At 41.0% G+C, this 23261-nt stretch overlaps 2 protein-coding genes and 1 long non-coding RNA gene across 7 annotated transcripts in view; 1 reads left to right on the top strand and 2 right to left on the bottom strand.

The window, feature by feature from the left end:
• LOC144059651 (uncharacterized) overlaps window positions 1-9367 on the bottom strand; it is a 50567-nt gene extending 41200 nt beyond the window's left edge. Inside the window, exons 1-2 of one of the 4 annotated variants that reach the window (XR_013295707.1) lie at window positions 9184-9367; window positions 5265-5351 (exon numbers count right to left, since the gene is read on the bottom strand). This is a non-coding gene — a long non-coding RNA (uncharacterized LOC144059651). The remainder of the gene's footprint in view (window positions 1-5264; window positions 5352-9183) is intronic. The other 3 variants (XR_013295709.1, XR_013295708.1, XR_013295706.1) reach the window with 3 other exon arrangements.
• Window positions 1696-11344, top strand: fgf16 (fibroblast growth factor 16). Its single transcript, XM_077578892.1, has 3 exons — window positions 1696-2444; window positions 5288-5391; window positions 10414-11344. Exons 1-3 carry the CDS (start codon window positions 2132-2134, stop codon window positions 10657-10659), a joined length of 663 nt encoding a protein of 220 aa, XP_077435018.1. The 5' UTR covers window positions 1696-2131; the 3' UTR covers window positions 10660-11344.
• A 5321-nt stretch (window positions 11345-16665) lies between these two features.
• atrx (ATRX chromatin remodeler) overlaps window positions 16666-23261 on the bottom strand; it is a 28518-nt gene continuing 21922 nt past the window's right edge. For both annotated transcript variants that reach the window (XM_077577834.1, XM_077577835.1), the window contains exons 31-34: window positions 21191-21301; window positions 19561-19656; window positions 19350-19478; window positions 16666-17953 (exon numbers count right to left, since the gene is read on the bottom strand). In XM_077577834.1, coding sequence (XP_077433960.1) covers window positions 17732-17953; window positions 19350-19478; window positions 19561-19656; window positions 21191-21301 — 558 coding nt within the window. In that variant the 3' untranslated portion in view covers window positions 16666-17731. The remainder of the gene's footprint in view (window positions 17954-19349; window positions 19479-19560; window positions 19657-21190; window positions 21302-23261) is intronic.

Here is a 23261-nt window from a genome sequence, read left to right as displayed (position 1 = left end):
TTGTTTTCACTTGACACAAGCAAAGTCTGTGCAAAACAGCTGTGTTTTCTTTTTTCTTTTCTTTTTTCAGGCCAGGCTTCCACATGTCGGGACTTGTTGCCCCACTGTGTACAGAAGAGATACAAAGTCCAGACGTATCTTTTTTCCCCTATTTCTGTATGCGCTCTTGGCATACAGTATAAATACACGGTCATTTGTTTTGTTTTTTTAAATAGTAAAAACTATTGTGGTATTAAATATATACGTTGATAGATTATGTGTTGCACATTCTGACCAAACCATTTGGTACACCTGCTGCAGTTAGAACCAATACAAGAGCTATGTCACATCAGAAAAGAAAGGTGATAACAAAAATGTGCAAAAACAACTACAACACTATACTACTTTAAACATAAAAAGAAAATTATCCAACAATCTACAGAAATACTAAAAGTTTGAATTTCAAAATACTGTATTTCAGCGAGTGGCCTAAAGAGGCGCTAGCCACCGGCTAGCTCGCATGCTAACAAGCTTCTTGGGCTTTTCTCGAATTGGCGGTGGGCAAGTAGGCCTACGTGCCGTCACCTTTTTGCTTGGGAATTGAAATAATGGCACCAAGCTGTTCTGTAAATTGTGGAAACCAGGAAAGTTGCGTTTTCAGGGTGTAGGCACAGCTAGCGAGCTAAACTGCTAGCTGTAGTGACACAAGTGGGCCTTGGAATAAAAACGAAGTAGCTGGCAATTGTGCTGGATGCGAACGAAGGCACTCCGCCAACGTGTGACAGAGAGCGCTAATTTAGCTTTGGCTAAAAAAAAATGAAAAACGCAATGTTAACGCGTTACACTATGTCCACAATTAGCACAGTTCAAAACATTTAAGTGTAAAAAAAAAAGCAAAAAAACGTCTAATGTCGGAAAAGAACAATCATCACCAAAATGTATGAGAGTATCTCTATCTCTGAAAATAACAGAACATCTGCCCAAATATTTTGATTTTTATGGACGTTAAGCGTTTTCTAATATATATATTTTTTTTAAATAATAAAAAATATTGGGGTAATTGTTCTAATATTTGTTACAGTTGAAGTCGGCCTAAGTAGAGATGTTCACATACAATTTGGTGAAGATTGTTTGTGGAATTATGCAGCAAAATCTACCAATTTCTATTCATCTTATTTTGCCACTTGCTATCGACTGACAATGACATCACAGTTGCTCGGGGGTCAGGTAATGACCAATCGTGGCTCATCTGTTTCCTGAAGCTGAGTCGTGATTGGTTCATTTTCAGTCGAGAGTAAGTGATAAAATGGCCGCCGCCCGAGACGGTTACAAACAGGTGGATTTTGCTACTTAACTCATATTCCACAAACGCAATATAAATCAGAATTCTGTCTTTTGTTCTCTTAGCTTCTGTAACGTATTTCCAAACGAATCTCTGAATTCACTTTACAGGGTCTTTAAAGTCACTTGCGCGTCTGTGGTGGTTTCACACCAGTCACGTTTGATGGTGCACGACACATTAAGCACCCCCCCCCTCAACCTTCCCCTCCCTTTCTCACCAGTAGTAGGCCCTACAAGTGGTTAAAGCTGCTGCCTTGCTTGCAGCCCATTGCAGACGTAGTGCAGAGTGGCGAGGAAGCACCTGCTTCCAAAGAGGAGGAGGAGAAGGAAGAGGAGGAGAAGAAGAAGGAGGAGGAGGAGGAAGAGAGACGACTCTCATGAGAAGCTCCAGTTGTTGGCACTGACACTTGCGCGCAAGCTTGGATTGCACTGAGAATATGCGCGAGTTATTTTCATCATCTCGTTGGGAAATCGGGAGACGCCAGCTCTGAAAAGGCAGCAGATGGATCGCGCGGTGGTCGACGTTCAAGGATGGCCTTCGAACGCGCCGCTCGCCGTTTCTCATTGAGGAGATTTTACGCAGACGAGTTGGATTAGAAGAGTCCGCGCTGGGATCGAGTGAGGTGCGCGCAACAAGAGGATGCCAGCCAGGCGTGGCCAATGTGAGGAGAATGCGTGGGGAGGATGTATATAATCGAGTCTTTTCCTTCTCATTAGCGCACATATCAAAACGGATGACGAGAGCAACTTCATTCAGCCTGCATGGCTCGGACATTTTCACCACTTTCCCCCCCGATTGCTCCGCTTTAAAATGCCTTCGCTTAGTTTGAACCTGACGGCCGTGCACACCATGGCCGAGGTGGGGACTTTGTTCGGAGCGCTCGACTTGGATTTACAAAGTTTCCCAGCGTTCGGGAACGCGCCCCTGCAGCCGGAGACTCCGCTGGGCTTGAACGAGCGCCTGGGCCAGATCGAAGGGGGCCTCCAGCGGGGGTCGCCCACCGACTTCGGACACCTCAAAGGCATCCTGAGGCGGAGGCAGCTCTACTGCAGGACCGGCTTCCAGCTGGAGATATTCCCGAACGGGACTGTGCACGGGACCAGGCAGGACCACAGCAGGTTTGGTACGTACAGTTAATTCATCCATTTGAATGTATTGAAAGGAGCGTTTTTTTGTGCACCTTAGTTTGGGTTAGGCGGTCACTTTGAAGACTTGGCTGTGTAGGGTCTCGGGTTTGAGAAGAAAAAAAAATAGAACGTGTTGTGGGAGCGTGTTTAATTGACTTTCCGAGTGCCACTGAGCAAGGCACCAATTAAGATAGATAGATCGAAAGCCTAATGTATAAAATAATTTCAAGCAAAAGTAAATAAAATTGATGTATCGAGCACTTTTCTCTGATAATGTTCAAAAGTGCTCTACAAGGCATATTACAAAAAATACAATAATTGTATGCTTTTAAAAAAATATATATATAAATAAGACCATGGAAGAGGAATATCTTGATTTCTCTCAATCAACCATTCAAAAACTTGACTGTAGCCAATTTTTTTTTGTCGTCAAAAAAGTAACGAGGTGATTTTGACAAAGCAACGATTAGAAACTGTTTCCTTGCTTCCTAATATATGGAAAGAGAGACACCATGAACATCTATGTCCAGCTAATTTAACTATTTTTCATTAAAATATGTTCATTAAAGTAATGAATAGGGATAGGCGAGTAAAGGTACCAGGTATCGGTATCAGGCCAATACCTGGCCTTATTTCAAGGTATCGGTACTCACGATGATTGTCGATACCAGTATCAGCCATCTTGTGGCCCTTTTACCATCAAAAACTACATATTAAATATAAGAATAGAAAATTGCTATTAATTCTATGTAGTTTTAAGGAAAATGCTATATTGGGAAAAAATATGCCTTTGTTTAAAATGATCTGTCATTGTTTTTTTTTATTAATCAAAAAGTACTAATGGTATCGGTACTTGGTGTCGGTGACTATTCAAGAGACTCGTACTAGCAGCCTAAAATGTGATATCAAACATCCCTATTTAATCTATACTTTCTATTTTCCAAAGCCTGCCTGTGGTATACCAGCTTGCTTCCACATGCAAGTGTCGTCTATATTGTTTGCAGATGAGGCAACGCAACCAATTAAATGAATCTCCACCGGTGTCACTCTTGAGCTCTTTACATCCCCAGTGGATTTCCGACCGTGCGTCACAGTCACCTGGCGTGCAGGGAGGGAAAATCTCGGCCCGCTTCTCCCCCCGCCTAATCCCCTTCGGGCACCGGCCGCAGGTGTCTCCTCTCCTCTGCCGCTAACAAGTGGCGCCTGGGTGCGAACGTGCAACATGCAGACACGCAGGTGCAGGCTGAAGCAGGACTACTGGTCGGCTTCCAGTGCAGGCGTCCAAAAAACCAGGACGGTGCGCATAAAAAGGATGGGTGGTCCTCGTGTTTGTCTCTGGCTCGACTTAAGGTTCAGATGCGAGGCCTTTTGTCAGACATGGCTCTGATTAAAAAGGCGCAGTGTCAGTGTTTGGCACCCGGTGAGCTCGGGGGAAGATGGGGGCCAGGTGGCCGCACCCTGGCCTCTGCCAGCTGGATCCTGTCTGACTGCTAACCTCTGCATCCCGGCATCCAGGCTTTTAATTTGACTGCTTGTTTCCCAAACTTTGAAGTTCACGTACGCTCGCGCTGGAACTTCCTGTGAGTTAGCATCGGAGGCACACAAGGCTCAGCTTCCTCATAAAAGTCACTGCTAGTTAGGTGGGGGGGGGGGGGGTCGGGGCACCAACCGCTCGCTAGACTTCTTGCCAAACATCTCTCGTGTCACATTTCAACCGGTTGTAAATCGAGCAAAGAAAACAAAAAACACTTCATAAAACATTCAACAAACATCGGTACTACACTCTAAAAACTGTTGGATCAAAAATAACCCAACTATGGGTCAAAAATGGACCGATCCTCTACTTGGGTCGATTTGACCCAACTTCAGCATAAAACAACTCATACATTTTGGTCAGATCCCTTACTTGGGTCAAAAAAATGGGTCATTTTGTATAAAACAACCCAGAAATGTGGGTCTAATTGACCCATAAAGTGGATCAGGCCATTTTTAAAAATCTATAATTGGGTTATTTTTGACCTAACTGTTTTTAGAGTGTACAAAATTACCCAATTTTTTGGACCCAAGTAAAGGATCTGACCAATATTTATGAGTTGCTTCACACTGAAAGACCCATTTCTTGACTCAAAGTTGGGTCAAATTGACCCAATTAGAGGATCGGTCCATTTTTGACCCATAGTTATAGAGTGGACAGTTTACACTCGCAGTGAACACTCTAGTTGGGTTTAAAAAAACAACCAACTATGGGTCAAAAATGGACCGATCCTCTAATTGGGTCAATTTGACCAAACTTTGAGTCAAGAAATGGGTCTTCCAGTGTAAAGCAACTTATAAATATGGGTCAGATTCTTTACTTGGGTCAATTCTTTAGGCATTCTTTACTTAGGTGAAAAAGTTGGGTCACTTTGTATAAAACAACCCATAAAGTGAATCGGCCCATTTTTGATCCATAATTGGGTTACTTTTGACCCAACTGTTTTTAGAGTGTACAGCCTTGGCTGTATAGCAAGTGCAAACTTATTAAAATACTTAAATATAGCTTATTATATGTATATTTTAATATATTTATTTAAACATATTTTAAATATTAAATCAATTTAAACTCCCAATTATTTCCCACACACCGTACAATGTTACTTATGTTCTATAAAAAATACAACAACAAAAAGGCATCACATTTTAGTTCCTGTCTCTGTAATTGCATCACAGACATCCAGGGTCAAACCAGTAGAAAAAGAACCCAAAACAAAAACAATTTGATCATCAAAATGCACAGACAACTCTTTCTGGATGTGTACAGTATAATGCTTCCTCACCAGCGTGCGTGTTTGATCCCAAGGTATCCTGGAGTTCATCAGTCTGGCAGTCGGTCTGGTCAGCATCAGGGGCGTGGACGCCGGACTCTACCTCGGCATGAACGAGAAAGGAGAGCTCTATGGGTCGGTGAGTCAAAACCCTCCATTCCTTGCCTGGGGTTGATGCACAATGCTTCGAAACAGAAGTTAGCGATGGCTTATTTGATATTTTATCGCTTTAAGGGGAAGCTTGTAGTGTTTAAAGATTTGGTTTATGGAAGTGGATATTCCACCATGGATTTAGCAAAGCTCAAGGTTATATGGGTCACCCTGAAAAGTGCAGTGATGATCTTCTAGAGTGTTTGCGGGCAAATAGACGTAATCATCTGGGCTTCGGAGCGTTGTCAAGGCTCGTGGCCTGATAGGAAATTGCACTGAGACAAAACAATTATGTCTCACATGCTCCTCTTGTAGCTCCGCCCCTCTTGATGCCTCACGTCTATGAATGAATCCTCGATAGCAGATTACAAAGCAACCTGACGAAAACACTCCTCAAGCTCGCAGAAATATTGCTAAAGTCTTGTCAAAGTGGGTCCAGGCCATCAGAGGTGTGTTGTTGGTGAACTTGATGACCTTGAGTTTGCTTCGTTCTCAAGAATCTCCCCCTCTTTGTCATGCATGCAGAATGTTTTTATCTCAAGAGAGAGGAAAGAGATGAAGACAAAGAGGGGGGAAGTATGTGAGGGTTATGTGTATCAGGTGTCCCAAGGCATTACCTGGGGGCCTCTCGGGGCCAAGCACCCCTACCTCCCCTCTCCATCCCTCCCTCCCTCGCACCCACACCCCGCGACCTCCATCCCAGAGCGTTTCCAAACAGAGGCCACCTTTCTACCTTTAAACACGCCCATTGTGTTGAGTGCAGATATTGTTACTGCGTGCTATCAGAGTCTGCTATCCTGGGGCTTTGACCCCCAGGGGGCGGGGGGCAGCTGATGGGGGGGGGGGGTGTGATTGGGGGATGACGAGAAGCCCACCTGACCAACATGACCACGTCAAAAAAGTGAACGGCCCTCTCAAAGATGCCATGGCCCAGTTAGTCAAATGTGTCTCCACGGTTCATTAAAGTGAACAGATGAGCTGATTTGAATTCTGTTGCTAACCAAAACAGCAGCACCTGCTGGTTTTTAAATTATACTATTGACAAAAGTCTATTATGTTAGATAACTATGCTATAATTTTGCTGCCACCCTAAAACTGGTTTGTAGTTCTATAGAAGTCATAAGATGTCTGCAAAACACTTAAAACGGCCAGGACCATAAAGTTAGCATGTTGAACCCATGTTACATAAACAACATGTATTTATTTAGCAGTTCAATTATTCAACACAAACAACCTTCCCATGAGGCTAACCGATAGTATTACCTTAGCATGGACAGTTTTAACTGGGAAATGTCACTCAACTGTACTGTAAAGTCGTTTGAACACTCTAAAAACAGTTGGGTCAAAAGTAACCCAATTATTGCATCAAAATTGGACCGATCAACTTTCTGGGATCCGACCAATAATAAAAGACTCATTTCTTGACTCAAAGTTGGGTCAAATTGACCCAATTAAAGGATCGGTCCATTTTTGACCCATAGTTGGGCTATTTTTTACCCATAACTATGGGTCAAAAAATGGACCGATCCTCTAATTGGGTCAATTTAAGCCAACTTTGAGTCAAGAAATGAGTCTTTTAGTGTAAAACAACTCATAAATATTGGTCGGATCCTTTACTTGGGTCAAAAACTCATCCTCATATTTCTGATTAGTTAATTACTTGCATAATTTAAAATATGAGCCCAATATTTTGACATGAACAAATATTCTGAATGTCATACACAAGTATTTTTTAAATTCTTTACTTTAATGCATCTATTTATGTTTATTGCTCAAACACAACCTGTGCTACCTTTAATGTAACCATCCGCTGTCAAGCTAAAGGATCATCTGTGGTCAAAATTAATAGTGCGATTAATCTGAGGTAATACATGATTAATGTGATCATTTTTTGTGATTAATTAACTAACAGCACTATTGTATAAAACAACCCAGAAAGTTGGGTCAAATTGACCCACAAAGTGGATCAGTCCATTTTTGATCTATCTTGCTAAATGCTAAAAACACACTAACTTATACATAAATGGACTAACAATGACCGCTTACTCGCCGTAGCAAGAAGTGAAGCAAACATCTTACGTTTCCACTCGCTAAGCTAACTTGAATAAATTGATTTCCCTGCTGAGAAAATGCCACAGTGTGTGGCGTACGGACAACGCACTGATAAGTGTTTTCAGCGAAAAACAAATATAAATGGTTGATAACAGTGGCAACGTAAGATGGCTGCCCTCTGGCCGAGAGGCATTTTTTTTCCTCATTCCCAGAATGCCACAGGGTGGTGGTGGTGGTGTTGTTTTTTGCGCAAATGTGGCAGTACCCCATGATATTATGGGAAAAAATGCTGTATGTTTTAGCATTATGCCTACATTTTACCAATACGTTCAAACGACTTCACCAATACATTCGAACGATTTCTCAGTAGGTTTGAACGACTTCATCAATACGTTCCAACTTTATCAATGCATAGCCTGGTCAAAACTGTTTACTCCATATTGGCAGTTCCACACTTCCTAGCTAGCATACATTAATATGCTAGCATCCATGGGCAAACAAATCACCAAAGTAAAAATGTTATTGCTTTGACCAGAGCACAAACAACGAATGGAGATTTTCAGTAAATAACGAAAGAAAAAAATCTGAATATGCAAACCACAAATATGCATTGGAATTAAAGACGACACATTCAAAGCAAGAAATGTTTTGCTATAAGCCCGTCGCCCCCAAGTAAAAAGAGGCCCAGGGTCAAAAGTTAGAAGGGTTCTTCCGCCGCAACGAGCCACCAGACCTTGACGAGCTTGCGATGCGCCGAAGTAAGTGTCTAATAGGACCGTCCGGTCATGTGTCTTCAGGGTTGTGTTTACACACAACAGCTCAGCACAGCCTGACAGACCATCAGCCAAACCCCTGCTCCTTTGCAATGGCTCAGTCGAGGGGTTCCTTCTTGGGGGGATTCTCCCTCTGTGCGGGCTGCTTACAGAGCAGAACCAGAAGCAGGCGTTGCATGACTGACTGGTCTTTGGCAGCCGAGGAGCTCGTACCCTCGTGTCTTCCCGTTGCTCTCACGCGCTCAGCCAGCTCGCTCTCACCTGCTGAACCGGCAGCCATCGCTCACGCTGCGCTGTCAGGACGGCTTTTAGAGACGCTGGCTGTGTGTGTGCGCGCGCGCGTACGCCTGTTAAGCGTTCATGTTGCATTACAGGGAGGGAAATGATCCCGAGAGGTCAGCAGGTCTGCGGAGCGAGGGAGGAATGTTAAGTGAAAAGTCGTCCCTAATGACTTGCCCTCGTCATAATGAGCACCTGCTTAAATGAGTTTCTGTGTTTGATGACACGCACGCTATATATCGGGAAGCGAAGGCCAACTGCTTCGTCGGACACGTCATTAAACATTGTTTCAAGCTCCATTTTGAACAGTCACGGTCGATTTCAGGTTACTTTGGATATTCAGCTCCTAAGAGGCCGTAAGACATTGAGATGACTTTCTAGCATTCACAGGAGTGAATTTGTAATCCATCTATACATAATATCCATATAATACACAAAAAATCAATAAAACAGTACACAACTGTATCACATACATCATCTGGAACAATTCAAAATCAATACATTAAAACCCCACCCCTGCAATTAAGTGAAACTAACAATCATCAATCATCTTACAATATACAACAATAATTATGCTTAAAGATGAACTTTATCAAATTAATCTCCAGCCATCGCTTTCTGTAGATGTTAAAAGCAGGATTACAAGGGATTTAACTTTGAAAAAGACATTTCCATACCATGGCAGCTGTGCTTGAAATACTGTTGGTCTACTTCCTGGTTTCGGTCTACTTCCTGGTTTCAGTCTTCTTCTTTCAAATGTACACAGTTTGAAAGAGTAATGTGTTGCCATCTCATGGCCATCAGTGCAATTACACCAACAATTAACATGGCCTGAACAAAGTAGAGATTTAACTAAAGAAAAAAAATCTGAAATAGCTGGGCCGTGAACCTGGAACTTTAATTAAGTAGCTTGTTAAAAACATAAGAACAATCCTTAAAATGCAACATACTTACCAGAAAAGCTGGTTATTAAATGTATTAATGTGTGTAGATCATTACATGTGTTGCTAGTCAAACTTAACTCACTCCAAAGAACCAATCAGAGGATGTCACTGGTGGCCAGTTACCTTCTAATATGAAATCTGATTGGTTAAAGAAACAGTCCCATTGTTAATATAATTTAAGTTAATTTGGGCATGATGTGGGGTATACCCTAGTCCGCTTGCAACCAATCGATGGGCCCTCAGTAATACTTACGTGCGGCAAATTGTAAATCCATACATATGAACATATGAAGCAGCAGTTTGGCAGATTGTAAACAATTCTTCACAAAAAAAAGCTGTTAAGTGTTTGCTTAAAGCTGCTTATTGCCACTCCTACTTGATAAAACTAAACACAAAATGAGAATTACACATTGTGTGTTTAACCAAACCACATATCTTTGTCAGATGAACGTCAGCTAGTTTAATGCTAATGCTAACACACAATGAAAAACACCGCAGACAGGCTAATGAAACTAGCTAGCGTTAACTTTGTAGCAAGTATTTGAGCTTTATAAGCGCAGATATTTAAAACAAACGTATTATTTTTCCTCTTCAAAAAACAACTCGTTACTGTAGTGGTTGTGACCGTCTTTTTTTTTTTTTTTGTACACATATTACAGTATTCATGTATTATGCTGCCCTCTGGTGGCCAAGGTGCACACATCAGAAGGAGCTGCATAATGAATAGAAAAAATCTTTAAATTATATAATTTTTTTTGTTATCACTGTATTTGTTTTATGAAGTATGACACGATAATGTGTTGTATATAAAAAAATAAAAACAAAAAACGTGTTACAATTTTTGGGGGGATTTTTAGGGGGCTATAACAGATTAATGACAATTCCACTCATTTCAATGGTGAAAGAAGTTTTGAATGTCAGACCCTAACGTGTCATCCCCCCCCCCCCCCCCTCTCTCTACAGAGGAAGCTGACGGCGGAGTGCGTGTTCAGAGAGCAGTTTGAGGAGAACTGGTACAACACGTACGCGTCCACGCTCTACAAGCACAACGACACGTCGCGCTTCTACTACGTGGCCTTGAACAAAGACGGCTCGCCCAGGGAGGGCAGCAGGACTAAAAAGCACCAGAAACTCACACACTTCTTACCGCGGCCCGTGGAGATCGAAAAAATCCCTCAGGCCTACCGGGACCTCTTCCAATACAGGTGACCGCAGCTTGCGCGCTGGCGCGGTCCGGCTTCCAAGAAGACGTGGCCACAGGGGGTTGTTTGCTACAAAACTGTTTACCCTCCGCTGAGGTCACCGCCAAGAGCACTGATATAAACATCTTTGCGTGTTCCTGGATGTTGCTTCACAGCATCTGCGGACGACCAAACGGGCGAGAGAGGACGCTCCGGTCGGGCGCTATAACCACTTTTCCTAGAGATCAATTAGCACTACGCTGGCGCAGAACCAACGGACGGTTTCCTTTCCAAGAAAGCACTAGAGCTAACGGAAGAGGTGGCGCGTTCCCACGTGGACTCAAGAGAGAGGAAGGACAGGAAGAAGGCTCAAGTGTACACTAGCACACACATTGCGCGACATTCCCGTGACATGTTCCGAGTGGTCACGTACTGAAGCGAGATGAGAACGCGACGAATGTGGTCTTCATCCGAGAGCACTTACTGAACAAGCCAGATGGAGGATAAAATGGGATGTCCCTTGAGCATTTTTTTCGTAGTAGTACTAGTAGCATGTAGTGCAGTTTTGCCTTGCTAGTAGCATGTCCTACTAGGATCCGAAAAGTTGTCCTTGTAGTGAGGACAAAGCATGCGAACACATGAACCTCAAGCTGGATGTCAAATAAATGCTCAAAAGGTTTGTCCTCACTAGTAGCACAATTCAGCGCACTAGTAGAACCGTGCCACACTAATAAAAAAAAATTCCACCACTGCTAGTGCACATCTGCGTATCTACTATTACTACTAGTGAACTGTTAAATGCAGTAACTAGTACAATTTTAAAATGTCACTAGTGGTAGTAACACACAGCTGTCAACTAGTGCACAGCTTTGCCTCACTAGTAACATGTAGTTGTCCTACTAGTGAGAGACTAATAAAATGTACTAGGAAGTGAACTGTCAAATGTTAACTAGTGCAATTCATAATCTCACTAGCAGTACTAGTAACACGCAGCTGTCAACTAGTGCACAGTTTTGCCTCACTAGTAACATGTAGTTGTCCTACTAGTGAGCGACTAATCAAATGTACTAGGAAGTGAACTCTTAAATGTTAACGAGTACAATTTTATAGTGTCACTAGCGGTACTAGTAACACGCAGCTGTCAACTAGTGCACAGTTTTGCCTCACTAGTAACATGTAGTTGTCCTGATAATGAGTGACTAATCAAATAACTGCTCAAACAAGCTTTCCATGAAGCACTCAAACCAAATGTACTAGTACACTCTGTCCTCATTAAGACACATCATCGCACTAGTACAACGACTGTCTTACTAGGTTTTTTTTCTACCACGACTTTCCACTAGTCAATGATGTTTCTGCACTCTAGTAGGATGTACTGGTAGGATACTCAAGCTGTCCAGGTCCAGAAAGTAAAAACCCTGCCACCGTTTGGCTTTAGCCGCAGGTGTAAGCTAGCTAGCTCCATAGCTAACTCTCATGGTGCTCGTTTACCTGCTAGGGAGCTATCTAGCTAACACCTGGGGCTAAAGCCAAACGGTTAGCCTGTTTTTTTTTTTAGCTAGCTGCCATGGTGCTTGGTTTACCTGCTAGCTAGCTAGCACAAGGGGCTAAAGCCAAACTGTTGCAGGGTATTTACTTTCTGGACCTGGATTTGACACCTCTGGCTACTAGTGAGGAAAACTACTAGTGGGCATTTTAGCGTCTATAGTTGTGCTTGTATACTTGTAAGACACAGTCATTCTGTTCGTGTTCTGAATCTTCTCACTAGCGAGGACTAAGCACATACTAGTACATAAAGCTGGATAGCAAGGACATTGAAAATGCTCAAAGGGCTTTCCATCGGCATGAAGAACAAGCGACGTGTGATGTTCAGCGTGTCAGGAACATGTTTAAAAAGGCAAGCAGCTGAGGGGTGCATCTGGGCAATCCTATTTATGAGATGTACAATATATTTATTTTCCACATATAAAGTATAAATATAAATCTATATATTTATTTATTGCAAAGACTTTATTTTGTAATGAACTTGAAATTATCTGGACCGTAGATTCTACTGAAATACACCAATAAAGCATTTTTTTTTTTTTTTTTAGAAACAATGATGATAAATGCGATCTGCAGTTAATGACAATAAAATTGTCCTGCTATGAGACATTTGCTAGTGAGACTATTTGCGCCTGGATCCAAATTTGATGTACCAATTAAAAACATGTAGAATGTACATGAGCTTGTCACGGTGTGTTTTTTTCTATATTGATTATATGTCATGTTTTCGCAGCAGGGGTAAGCAAACACCAAAGATGGGGAAAGTACTGACATTCTCTACTTGAGTAAAAGTACAATTACTTGTGTAACAAACCACTTTGGTAAAAGTAAAAGCACTCACTCAAATAATAAGTAAAAGTAAAAAAGTACAGGCTCTGAGATGTACTTGATGAATAGAAACAAAAAGTGCGCTAAAAGTTATTTAAAATGACTTGGTTCAGTGAAATCCAACCTTCCAAAACATGGATTTGACCGTAACGACAAACGACTAATTTTGAAGGTGTTGTGAGTCATCGTCTATTTGTCAAATCCAAATCAAGGGGGCGGCCGGTTGCGGAGCAGCCAAGAGTTAAAAGGATGACAGAATACATTTAGTAATACATGAACTCGAAAGTTTTCATTGGTCGCTTAGATATAAAGTGTTTACATACACAAAAGAAGGAATGACTAGAGACATTCACAACATATTAAAAAGTCATTCACTCATTCCGAATTCCTACTCCCTAATCATGATATGTATATTTTTTTCTTTAAGTCTATCACCATTGGTATCGCACGATTACAAAATAAGCATCAGCTGGTTTATATTTCACAATCTACTAAATTCTAATATTATATTCTTTTTAACATGTGTTTATTCTACAAACATATTACAAACAAAAGACTTTCATCTTACAGTAGACTAGAACAGGCTAAACGCCACTGATCTGAATATATGACTGGATAGCCGATAGCCCATACACGCCCGTGCAACCAGTTGAAGCCACAGGGCGGCCATCTTGCTCCTCCCATCTCACGAGCGGACTACTGTATAAACTATACATATACGTACAGATTAGACATATACAGCTTGTAGGGTCTTCTTAGTATAGAGGGGGGAGGGGTTTGTGGCAGGATGGTCACTATATTTTAACAAGAAAAAAAAGAAAGAAATCAAAAATAATAATAATTAACAAGTGTATGCGCTGCTTTGAAGACCCCCTTTTTCTTTTATCGTTTAGTTCATTAGACCCCAGTATTAGATTTAGATATCATATTTTGTTGAATTAGTTATAATTCTTGAGTAAAATTATATATATATATATATATATATATATATATATACACACACACACACACAAGTTTCCTCCTGTAAACATTATTAAGCATATAATTTATACATGTATTTAAGGCAAGTTGTAAAATGTCTGAAGTCTTGCTTAGGTTTAACAAATTTATAACATCATTAATCATGTTATTTCTACTAAGTACTGTCTCAAATGTTCTACAATTTTGATACTGTAAATGTATGACTGATCGTATGCCGAGAAACCTTTCTTGGGAGGAAATATATGGCGGCACCCGGCTTCAAAAGCCTTGGCCTATCGGCTATCCAGTAATATATACATCATTTACATAATAAAAGCGCACCTATGTGGCAGCCATGTTGGGTGGGATGACTTTCCCATCATAAGCAATGCATGTACATATGCGGCGGCCATGTTAGGAGGGGCACCTGTTCCATCAAAGCATGGACGTTAGCTTAGCAACACCGTAAGCACGCAGCTCAAAAGGAGAGATTCATATCTATGGCTGTTTTGTTTTTTTGTTTTTCCAGGCGCTAGTTGTGTACATATCTCTTGAACATGCTATTTTTGGTACAGTAGTTTTTTGGAACGCCCTTATGTATGGCATCGTAGCAGTTGTGATAAAAGTGCTAACATTGAGTGGCTCATAAACGTGACAAGCCTCCCGTCAAGCATTGACAGTTGTATCGGTTTGAAAGCTTTTCAAATAGGTTCAAGCCTTTTTAAAAATATCTGTCTACAATAATTTTGTACTCTACTGGGCAATTCTAGGCCACAAAAAGTACAAAATAAACATTTTGTCCTGGATTGGGGGTTTATAGGGCACGAAAAAAGTACTTTGACGTAACGGACAATCGTCGACTAACAAATAACCCATTCTCCCAGTTAGTTCATTGAATTGAGGATCCACTGTAAAAAACAAAAAAGAAAAAGAAAAAAAGCAAAGTCGTCTACATACATTTTGAAGGGATCTCAATCAAGTTGACTTTTTCTTGATCTAAAAAGTTATGGGCGCACATTACAAACGATTTTGTGTCTTCCCGTCCGAAAGACGGCGGGAATGTTGTGTAAAAAGAATTTGCAGCAGATCTAGTTTCCCAGAAAAGAACACGTTGACTCCCAGGCCAATTTGCCCCCATAAAGCCTTCAGCAAGTAAAGTGCACAGGCCCGGCTGGCTCAACAGTACGCTCTTAGTCGGCCTCATCCACCGTACTAAATCAGATTCCCCATGCAACTGGATCCAAACTCCTAATTGGCTTTACACATCACTGTGGATTTGGGCAGTGATCGGCTGTTGGGGTTCGGGGGCCCCACAGACTCAACTATAGTGTCGTCTACACACAATGGACAGAAACAGCTGCCGGCTGGCCGAGCGCCGGGGATGTGCCGAGAAACCTGCAGCGCCGCTAATCTGGGGGGACGGGATCAACATTTCAACATCTGCAATAGTTGTAATGCTCCTCCACTGGCAGATATCTGCCAGTGGCGAGGGGAGAGAGCGTGAACCCCCTCCTCTTCCCCGCTCCTGGCCCGGAGGGGGGCGGGGGTGGGGGGGGGGGGTGGAAAATTCAAAGACGTGAAGGGGGAAAAACCCTTGCAGACGCAGATAAGAAAATACATGGAGAAGGGAAGAGATGAAAGGAGTCCAAAAACAAAAGGCCTAGTTTAGCGTGAAAACTGCAAAAAAGGATGCATTTATTTAGAAAATCACTAACTAGATTCATGGTCTTCAGGGGTCAGCAACCTTTACTGTCAAGAGCCATTTTAGGCCAAATAAATGAAAAATCTGTCTAGTCGCAAAACTTTTGAACATTGGAATGAACAAAACAAGATGAACATATTATGGTAATTTGTGGGGATTTATTCTGTTGTTTTTGGACCTTTTATAGTTACTTTTTTAAACGTTTTCTTTGTTGACTTTAAAAAAAATAACTTTATATGTTAATTTTAAGGATTTCTTTTTATAGGATTTTATAGTTACTTTTTAAATGTTTTTCTTTTCTGCCTTTTTTTTTTTTAAATAATGAATTTTCAGCCTTTTTTTTTTTGCAATTCCAAAGACATTTTATGGTAATTTTCTGCCTTTCTTTTCTTATTTTTGGACATTTTGTGGTTACTTATTGAACAATTTCTTTTCTGCTTTTAAAAAATAAATGTTCTGACTTTTTGGGCAATTTTGTGTATTATTTTGTAATATTCTGCTCTTTTTGGACATTTTAAGGTATTTTTGTAAACTTTTCCATCTACCTTTCATCTCTTTTTCTCTTTTGCCTCCGATATTTTTTAATTCTTTTTTTTAAAAAACAAAATCATTACTTTAAACAATACTTTATCTAAAATATTTAATAAAAAAAAAATATATAATATTATAAATAATGTAAAATACGCTAAAAATATCTACAAAAATAAATTATAAATGTGCAAAAAAAAAAAATCACGTTTCTAAAAAAAAAAAAATTGGGAGATCCACAGGAGAGGAACTAAAGATATATCTATATCCGTACACGTATATGCGTATACAAGTGCTTTACAAATAGTTTGATTGACTAATTGTCGGGAAAATATGCTAACCTCACACAGAAAGGAAAGCCAAGATTCAAATCCAGAACACATTCACTGCTCAAGACTTATAACTACTAGCATACTCCGCTGCCCATCTTGTAGCATAATCTTGTATTACAAAAACACACAAGCCAAAAAATTGGATACGCTCATCCTTTTGGTCACTTTATTAAATGTTATATTAAATACTTAACAAGATAATAGCAGATTAGGCCATCATGGCAAATTGTGGTGTATTTGCTAACATAAGAACATTCTTAAAAGGGCAGAAACAGTCTACACGTATATGAAATACACCTTGTGCAAATACATGACAAACAGAATTCTCTCGCCCCACAAAACCACTCATCAACGGCCAGTGTGGGGCAGAACGTGTCAAAGAAGAAGCAGCACGTTGTCCGAAAAGGAACCGTCAGGTGAAACTGAGGCGTCACACAAAGCCAGCCAGCCAGCCAGCACACACGCTCACCCACACTCAAGCCTCCAAACTAAATTGGAGCGTCAGCTGCCCCGGTTGCGCTTTGTGAGAGCCAGTCAGTCACCGAGCCACGGGGGCAAACACGAGTGAAACATAAAACAATGACGAGGACGCACAGTGCTATGCTAGACATCACGCTAACAGTGAGAATGACAATGCAAGGAAGAAAAGAAAAAAAAACGGTCACAGGGACCAGCAGGCAGTTTTGAACAACACAAGCATTTCAATATCAGCTGTGTAGAGAAAAAATAAAAAGCCCAATAGGGTTGGGGGGAGGGAAGGCCATCACCATTTTTTCCCCCCCAATAGACGCCCGATTTCGTTTGATTGGTGAAGGAATCTACAGGTTGTCACCAACCACACTGGTCCCGTCGGGGTTCTAAAAGTGTACCGGTATAAAAAACGGTGAATGAACCCCTTTTTTTAAGGGGGGAAACAATGCAACACTTTCGAGCGCTGCTCAACAAACTAACAGACGACTTTAAATACATGAAAAATGAAGATATAGAACTTGAATGAATAACATTAAGGCGGTATATACACTTTGTATTTCTGACGAGTTTCCCAAATAGACTCCTTTTTCAAACAGTTCATTTTTTACATCGGGCTCCGCCGGCTCCCGGTGGACGACAACGGGATTGCGACTCCAGTGGATAAGCGGTCGAGCCTCCGCTTTCTTCTTGGGCTCTCGCGCCTGAGACGCTCGTTACCTGACAGCCGGTGTGAGCTACAGGCCCTTGGAGGGCCCGGGATTCTTGCCCATGGCGGCGTGGGGGTTCATTCCGTGCAGCTGCTGGTAAAGGCCCAGCAGGTCCATTTGGCTGAGCCGGTTCCCTCCCAGCATGCCGTTCTGCAGGGCCATGTTCAGGAGGCTGGTCTGGTTGGCCATGGCCAGCTGCTGCTCTTGGACCTTCCTGTTGTTCACCACCTTCTGGACGTACATCATCAGCTGAAGAGACAAGTATTCATAAGATGAATATTAGTGATGCATTTTGAATAAACGGAAGGAGTTTAGAAAAATGTTTCTTTCCATGTATATTTTGTCATGCGTCAACAGTGATTTTAGCTCACTTAATACAATTTCCAATATTCATTAGAGCATTTGTGTAGGTGAGATATTAGCATGTTTTAGGCAGTTATGCAAAAATATTTTTTTTGTATTCTTGTTACGTTTAATGTAAATGTTCATGTGTGACATTTAAGTACACCATCATGTTTCAGACATTTTTCCTCAAAAATGTTGCAGTCTGACAGCTTGCAAATGCATTATTTTTTTTTTAAAGCCACTGTTCTGGAGCAGGGTTATTACAGTAAAAAAAAAAAAAAAAAAAAAAAACTTTCAGTAATGAAATAAATTACTTTTTAAAACTATAACTGAAATTACATTTTACATTCATTATATATATATATATATATAGATATATATATAAATAAAAAACGAGTAACTAATTATCGTGAAAATCATTTTAATTTTCACCATTGTCAAAATCATACATGAGCTTACAGGGTTTATTTTAAATCTATTAATTTTGGTATTAAATGAAGGATAAACAGTCGTTTGAGAACTGTAGTTCCCCACACCTTTTTTTTTTCCATCTTGCACTTGATTATTATACTCCATATATTTAAAAAATAAAATAAATACTAAAACTAATAAAAAATTAAAACAAAACTTATTTTTAGATAAAAGAACAACGAACACACCTGCTTTAAAAATGAATTAAAACAAAATGAATTAAAAAAAAACCAAACAAATTAAATAAAACATTACTAGAAAAAACTACAACTAATAAGAATAAAAGTATAGCATTTTTGAAAAAGAAAAAAAACAAGCAAAAAAATAAAACACTTGATTTAATAACTATTTAAAACTAACTGAATTAAAAAAAATGAAATTAAAAAAATAACTAGAATGAAAAAATATTTTGGTAAAAATAAATTACACCTTTAAAAAAATAATTATAACTAAGTTTAAAAAAACAAATGTAAAAATGTAATGATTTTTTTTTTTTTACTGCTAAGAACTAAACTAAAATGAAGCATTTTTAGGGGGGGAAAGCATTACAAAAATATCAAACCTGTTTTAAAAACAAAACAAAACTAATTGACTATAGTGCATTTCCAAAGTGTTATTAACACGAGTAATTTCGCAGGCAGAAGATCGGATCGCAGAAGAAGCGGAAACGCGAGTGACTGTGTGAAAGCTCCGCCGCTGTGGGAGTGCTCACAGCAACAAAACTATCATAACCCTGGTCTGGAGAGAGATCTTCGTAGGGGACATCATGATGCCGATTTGTTTGTTTGAAAGTTTTGCGTTCAAGCACCATCTAAGCGGGCGATCTTACCGACTGCTGCATGGTGAGAGTTTCTCTGTAAATAGCTTCTCTGCGTTTGGCCTCCATATCGATAGTGGCCATATGGCTCATAGCCAAAGCCTGGACCTGGTTCTCATGAAGAGACGGGTTCTCTTGCCACTGTGGACCAAGGAAGAGTTTACAGGTTGATTCCAAACACCATCCCGAGACCTTTATCCAATGTCAAAATGTCCTCACTTACAATTCTGTTGATCGTATCTTCCAATGAGTCTCGTTGCAAATTCTTCAACGCGTTTGTTGCCTCGATGACCTTCATTCGACCTTGGTTGATAAGCTCCTGTCCGCAAATGAAGACGGAGGAACAGTTGAAACGCCGCCATTATCTTATTAGATATCTGACTTTTATTATTATTATTAGACCCTCCCCCCACCCCCATCCCTCCAGCTCAGTCTAAATGCAACGGCGGGAGTGTTGCATAGCTGGGATTGTGCAAATAACATGGATTGAAACGATTAATGTCATCAAGCATTGTTTATAGCGACAAACCCACAGAGGATTATTGAGCTCTGAAGTTATTATGAGCTCATTTGGTTGTTACAGCCCACGAGATTTACTGTATCATCCACTCGCCGCACTTCCAGCAACAAGTCATTTAATTCAGTGCACATTGTTGAAACGTAACCGCTACGTGCCACAGAACGTGATGCAGACAGCGGGTGCCCCCCACCCCCCCCAAAATCTTCCTCTTCGACCCAATGCAAGATGTACCGAAACTGATAGTACTGATAATACTACCATTTTGATTTAATATGCGATAATTTTTTCAAGGTCCTCTTCCAATGTACTGTATATAACTTGTATTACAGTAAATATCAGATTTATTATACATACATGTTTTGGTTTTGGAGTTAAAGCTTACAAATAAAGTTTTTTTTTTTCCTTCCCCAAATGACAGCCATTGTGATTTGAAAATTGCATTATACTAATTATTTAGGATTAGTATAGACCTACGTTTGCACCTCCCTGTATACATGTTTGAGCTGCATAATCATGTCAGCTATTGTTGGAAAATAAATATGACATAAAAAAAACTTGCATTCAAACAATGTTTACACAAAGCAACAAATAGACAAATGATATATTTTGGTACTTTATAGACACCATTTTGTTTCCCCATCTGTGACCACCAACGTGCCACGTGTTAAAACAGTTCAGAACTGAAATATTGGCAACTTAATTGAAGCGATGACGCGCGCAATGCTCCCAAAGGTTAACTGGAGAATTGTCAAAAGCAAGTTTTGATTTGGGAAGCGCTGATCTAACGACTCGACGTGGTGATTTCCTTCATCTCGCGAGCGGCTCTAAAAGCGTTTCCACAGAAACCGGCAAATAATTGAAGTGTTTTGATTAGCCCGACGTGTTACATGGACTACAAGAATCCTCAACATGGGTGGAACTCCCATGTGTCAAAAAGTTCACTTCAAGGAGGTGTTTGGAAGGAGACATCAAACTGTTGCGAGCTATATTGTGAGCATCACGTCAACAATGAGTGATCGTATCGCCCAGGAACTTTATTTGTATATCGCTCTGTGATTATAATAATTGAAACCAGCCTAAATATTTTTACCCATCTGCTCCTTTCGCTGATCTTCCCGCTACTTTAGTCAGATGTGCCAGCGCGTATAAATACACGCTGGCCCAGACATGAAGTATTACGATGTGCGGGGGGGCTGAGCCGGTCGGCCGCATGACTGTTGTCACAATTAGCGGCGGGGACTGAGGAATGCGGTGCGACATGCCGTGGGGGGGGGGGGGGGGGGGGGAGGGGGAGTGGGAGGCAGGAAAGGGGCATGTGGAGCTCATTACTTACCTCCAGCTGCTGGTTGGTCATGGTGGCCAAAGCCGCCATGTTGTAGTTGGAGAATATGGCAGAGGCGCCCATATGGGGGCTGGCCTGGTAATTGTTCCTCATGGTCAGACCCTAAGAGAGCAAAGGAAAAAAAAATTAAAATTAATATGCCGGATGACCAAAGATGATCATCCTCTCTTTGACTGCATTAAAAAAAACTTGACAACCTGCGTGTGTGCGTGTGTGCGTGTCATACAGTCATGTCCCAGTAAAGGCCAGCAGGATACCAACGTCTGTGTGTAATTGAAACTCTGCTGCAGATGGTTTTCTTGTACCCTGTAATCTGGCCATCCGGGGTGTGTGTGTGTGCGTGTTAGCGGAGAGAGGGTTCTTATTGACCTGGTCGGAGACAGGTGTGCAAGCCTAAAAACACTACTACCCCCCCCCCCCCACACCAACTAACACACACACACACACAAACGTCTGTGCTTGCGACCAGACTAGAAACCAAATCTTCACATGGCCACATTTTACTGGGGATGTTCGATGCCAATTTTTTCAGACCGATATTAAGTACCGATGCCACTAGTACAGACGCTCCCCTACTTACGAACATTCGAGTTACGAACAACGGTACATACGAACATGTCTGCGCGTACAGTATGTCGAAAAATGTTCGGAAAGAGATGCTGTAAGTTAGATTTTGTATTGCGCGTAGTGCTTCTTTCCGCCGCTAATACCGACGCTTGGCGCTGTGAGAGCTCATTGGAGGCTGAGCAACGTGTCGAGGAGGAGGAGGAGGAAGAAACGCCGGTCCCCATGAAGGAGGAAATAACTTTTGAAGCCGATTCCAGCGACGACGAAGAATCTCTCATGATATAAAATCCTCCTCTTCCTCCTCCTCCATCATCTCCTTAAGCATCGAGTACATCTTCCAAAAGTAAGTTAAACTTCATTTTATTTATCTTATTACGTACATGTACATACTGTGTGTGTCTCTCGCTCTCTCTCTCTAACATACGTAGTACAGTACAGTACTGTACGTATTCTCTCCATTTTATTAAAAGTTTTTTTCAGTACAAACCAATGCAGGTTACTTGTACAAGCCTTAAACATACTTATATAAACCTTCAATATACTTATATAGGCTTTAAACATAAATTATAATACAAAATATAGCACTGAAGCAACTTACGAACAAATTCACCTTACGAACGATCGTCCGGAACGTAACTCGTTCGTAAGGTGGGGAGCGTCTGTATTCGTGATACAGAAAATTACCCCCCCACCCCCCCAAAAAAAACCCAACAACAACTAATAACATAATTTGATTAATTTAATTTTATTTATTTAAAGCATTTTCCCTTAAAATGACATGAAATGAATGTCAATTTTCTATTCTAATCATTTTTAGTAGCTGATCGTAAAATGCGATACCAATAACCGGATATTGGTCCATCCCTACATTTTACATGACACGAACCTCCAAAAGCTTCGAACCAGCTTTGGGCATCAGATTGCAGTCTCACGATTTTAACTTTTTTGTTACTTGGCGATGTTTTTCATCATTAAAATTTGGCAGGGCTGTGTCAAATTTACAAGACATTTTTATTCACACTTTACAGTGACTTGAAAATAAATCTTTGCACGACACATACTGAAAGATACAGGAGCGATTAAAAAAAGAGTGCCACTGGACCTCGGTGCCATTGTTCCTCCCCCTGTGAATGGAAAACCCTGTGTTCTCCTGACAAGCAGACAAGCTCAGGGAAAAGCCGCTTACGGCACACACGGGGGGGGCAGAGGAGGGAGAGTGTGTTGGAAAAATAATCATTAGAGTGAATTAGAATCTAGGATTACATGAGGAGAGGGGAGACCTACTCCCGCTCGCTTGCACGATCAACCCTTCACACACACTCACACGTCTTCCAAATAAACACACTAATTGCCCTTTGATTCGACCTACAAAAAGACGGGACGGGAGGGAATAGGCGAGGAAGTGCAAGGACCGGCCACAGAAGCATAACGTGAACATGAGACGAGCCTCTTGTGGACGGACGTGGGCGTTGGCACTTGGTAGTTAAATTGTCAT

Source organism: Vanacampus margaritifer, chromosome 10 (assembly GCF_051991255.1).
Source record: "Vanacampus margaritifer isolate UIUO_Vmar chromosome 10, RoL_Vmar_1.0, whole genome shotgun sequence".
Lineage (NCBI taxonomy): Eukaryota > Metazoa > Chordata > Actinopteri > Syngnathiformes > Syngnathidae > Vanacampus > Vanacampus margaritifer.
Note: the sequence above shows the minus strand (reverse complement) of the source record. Positions and strands in the feature narration are given on the sequence as shown.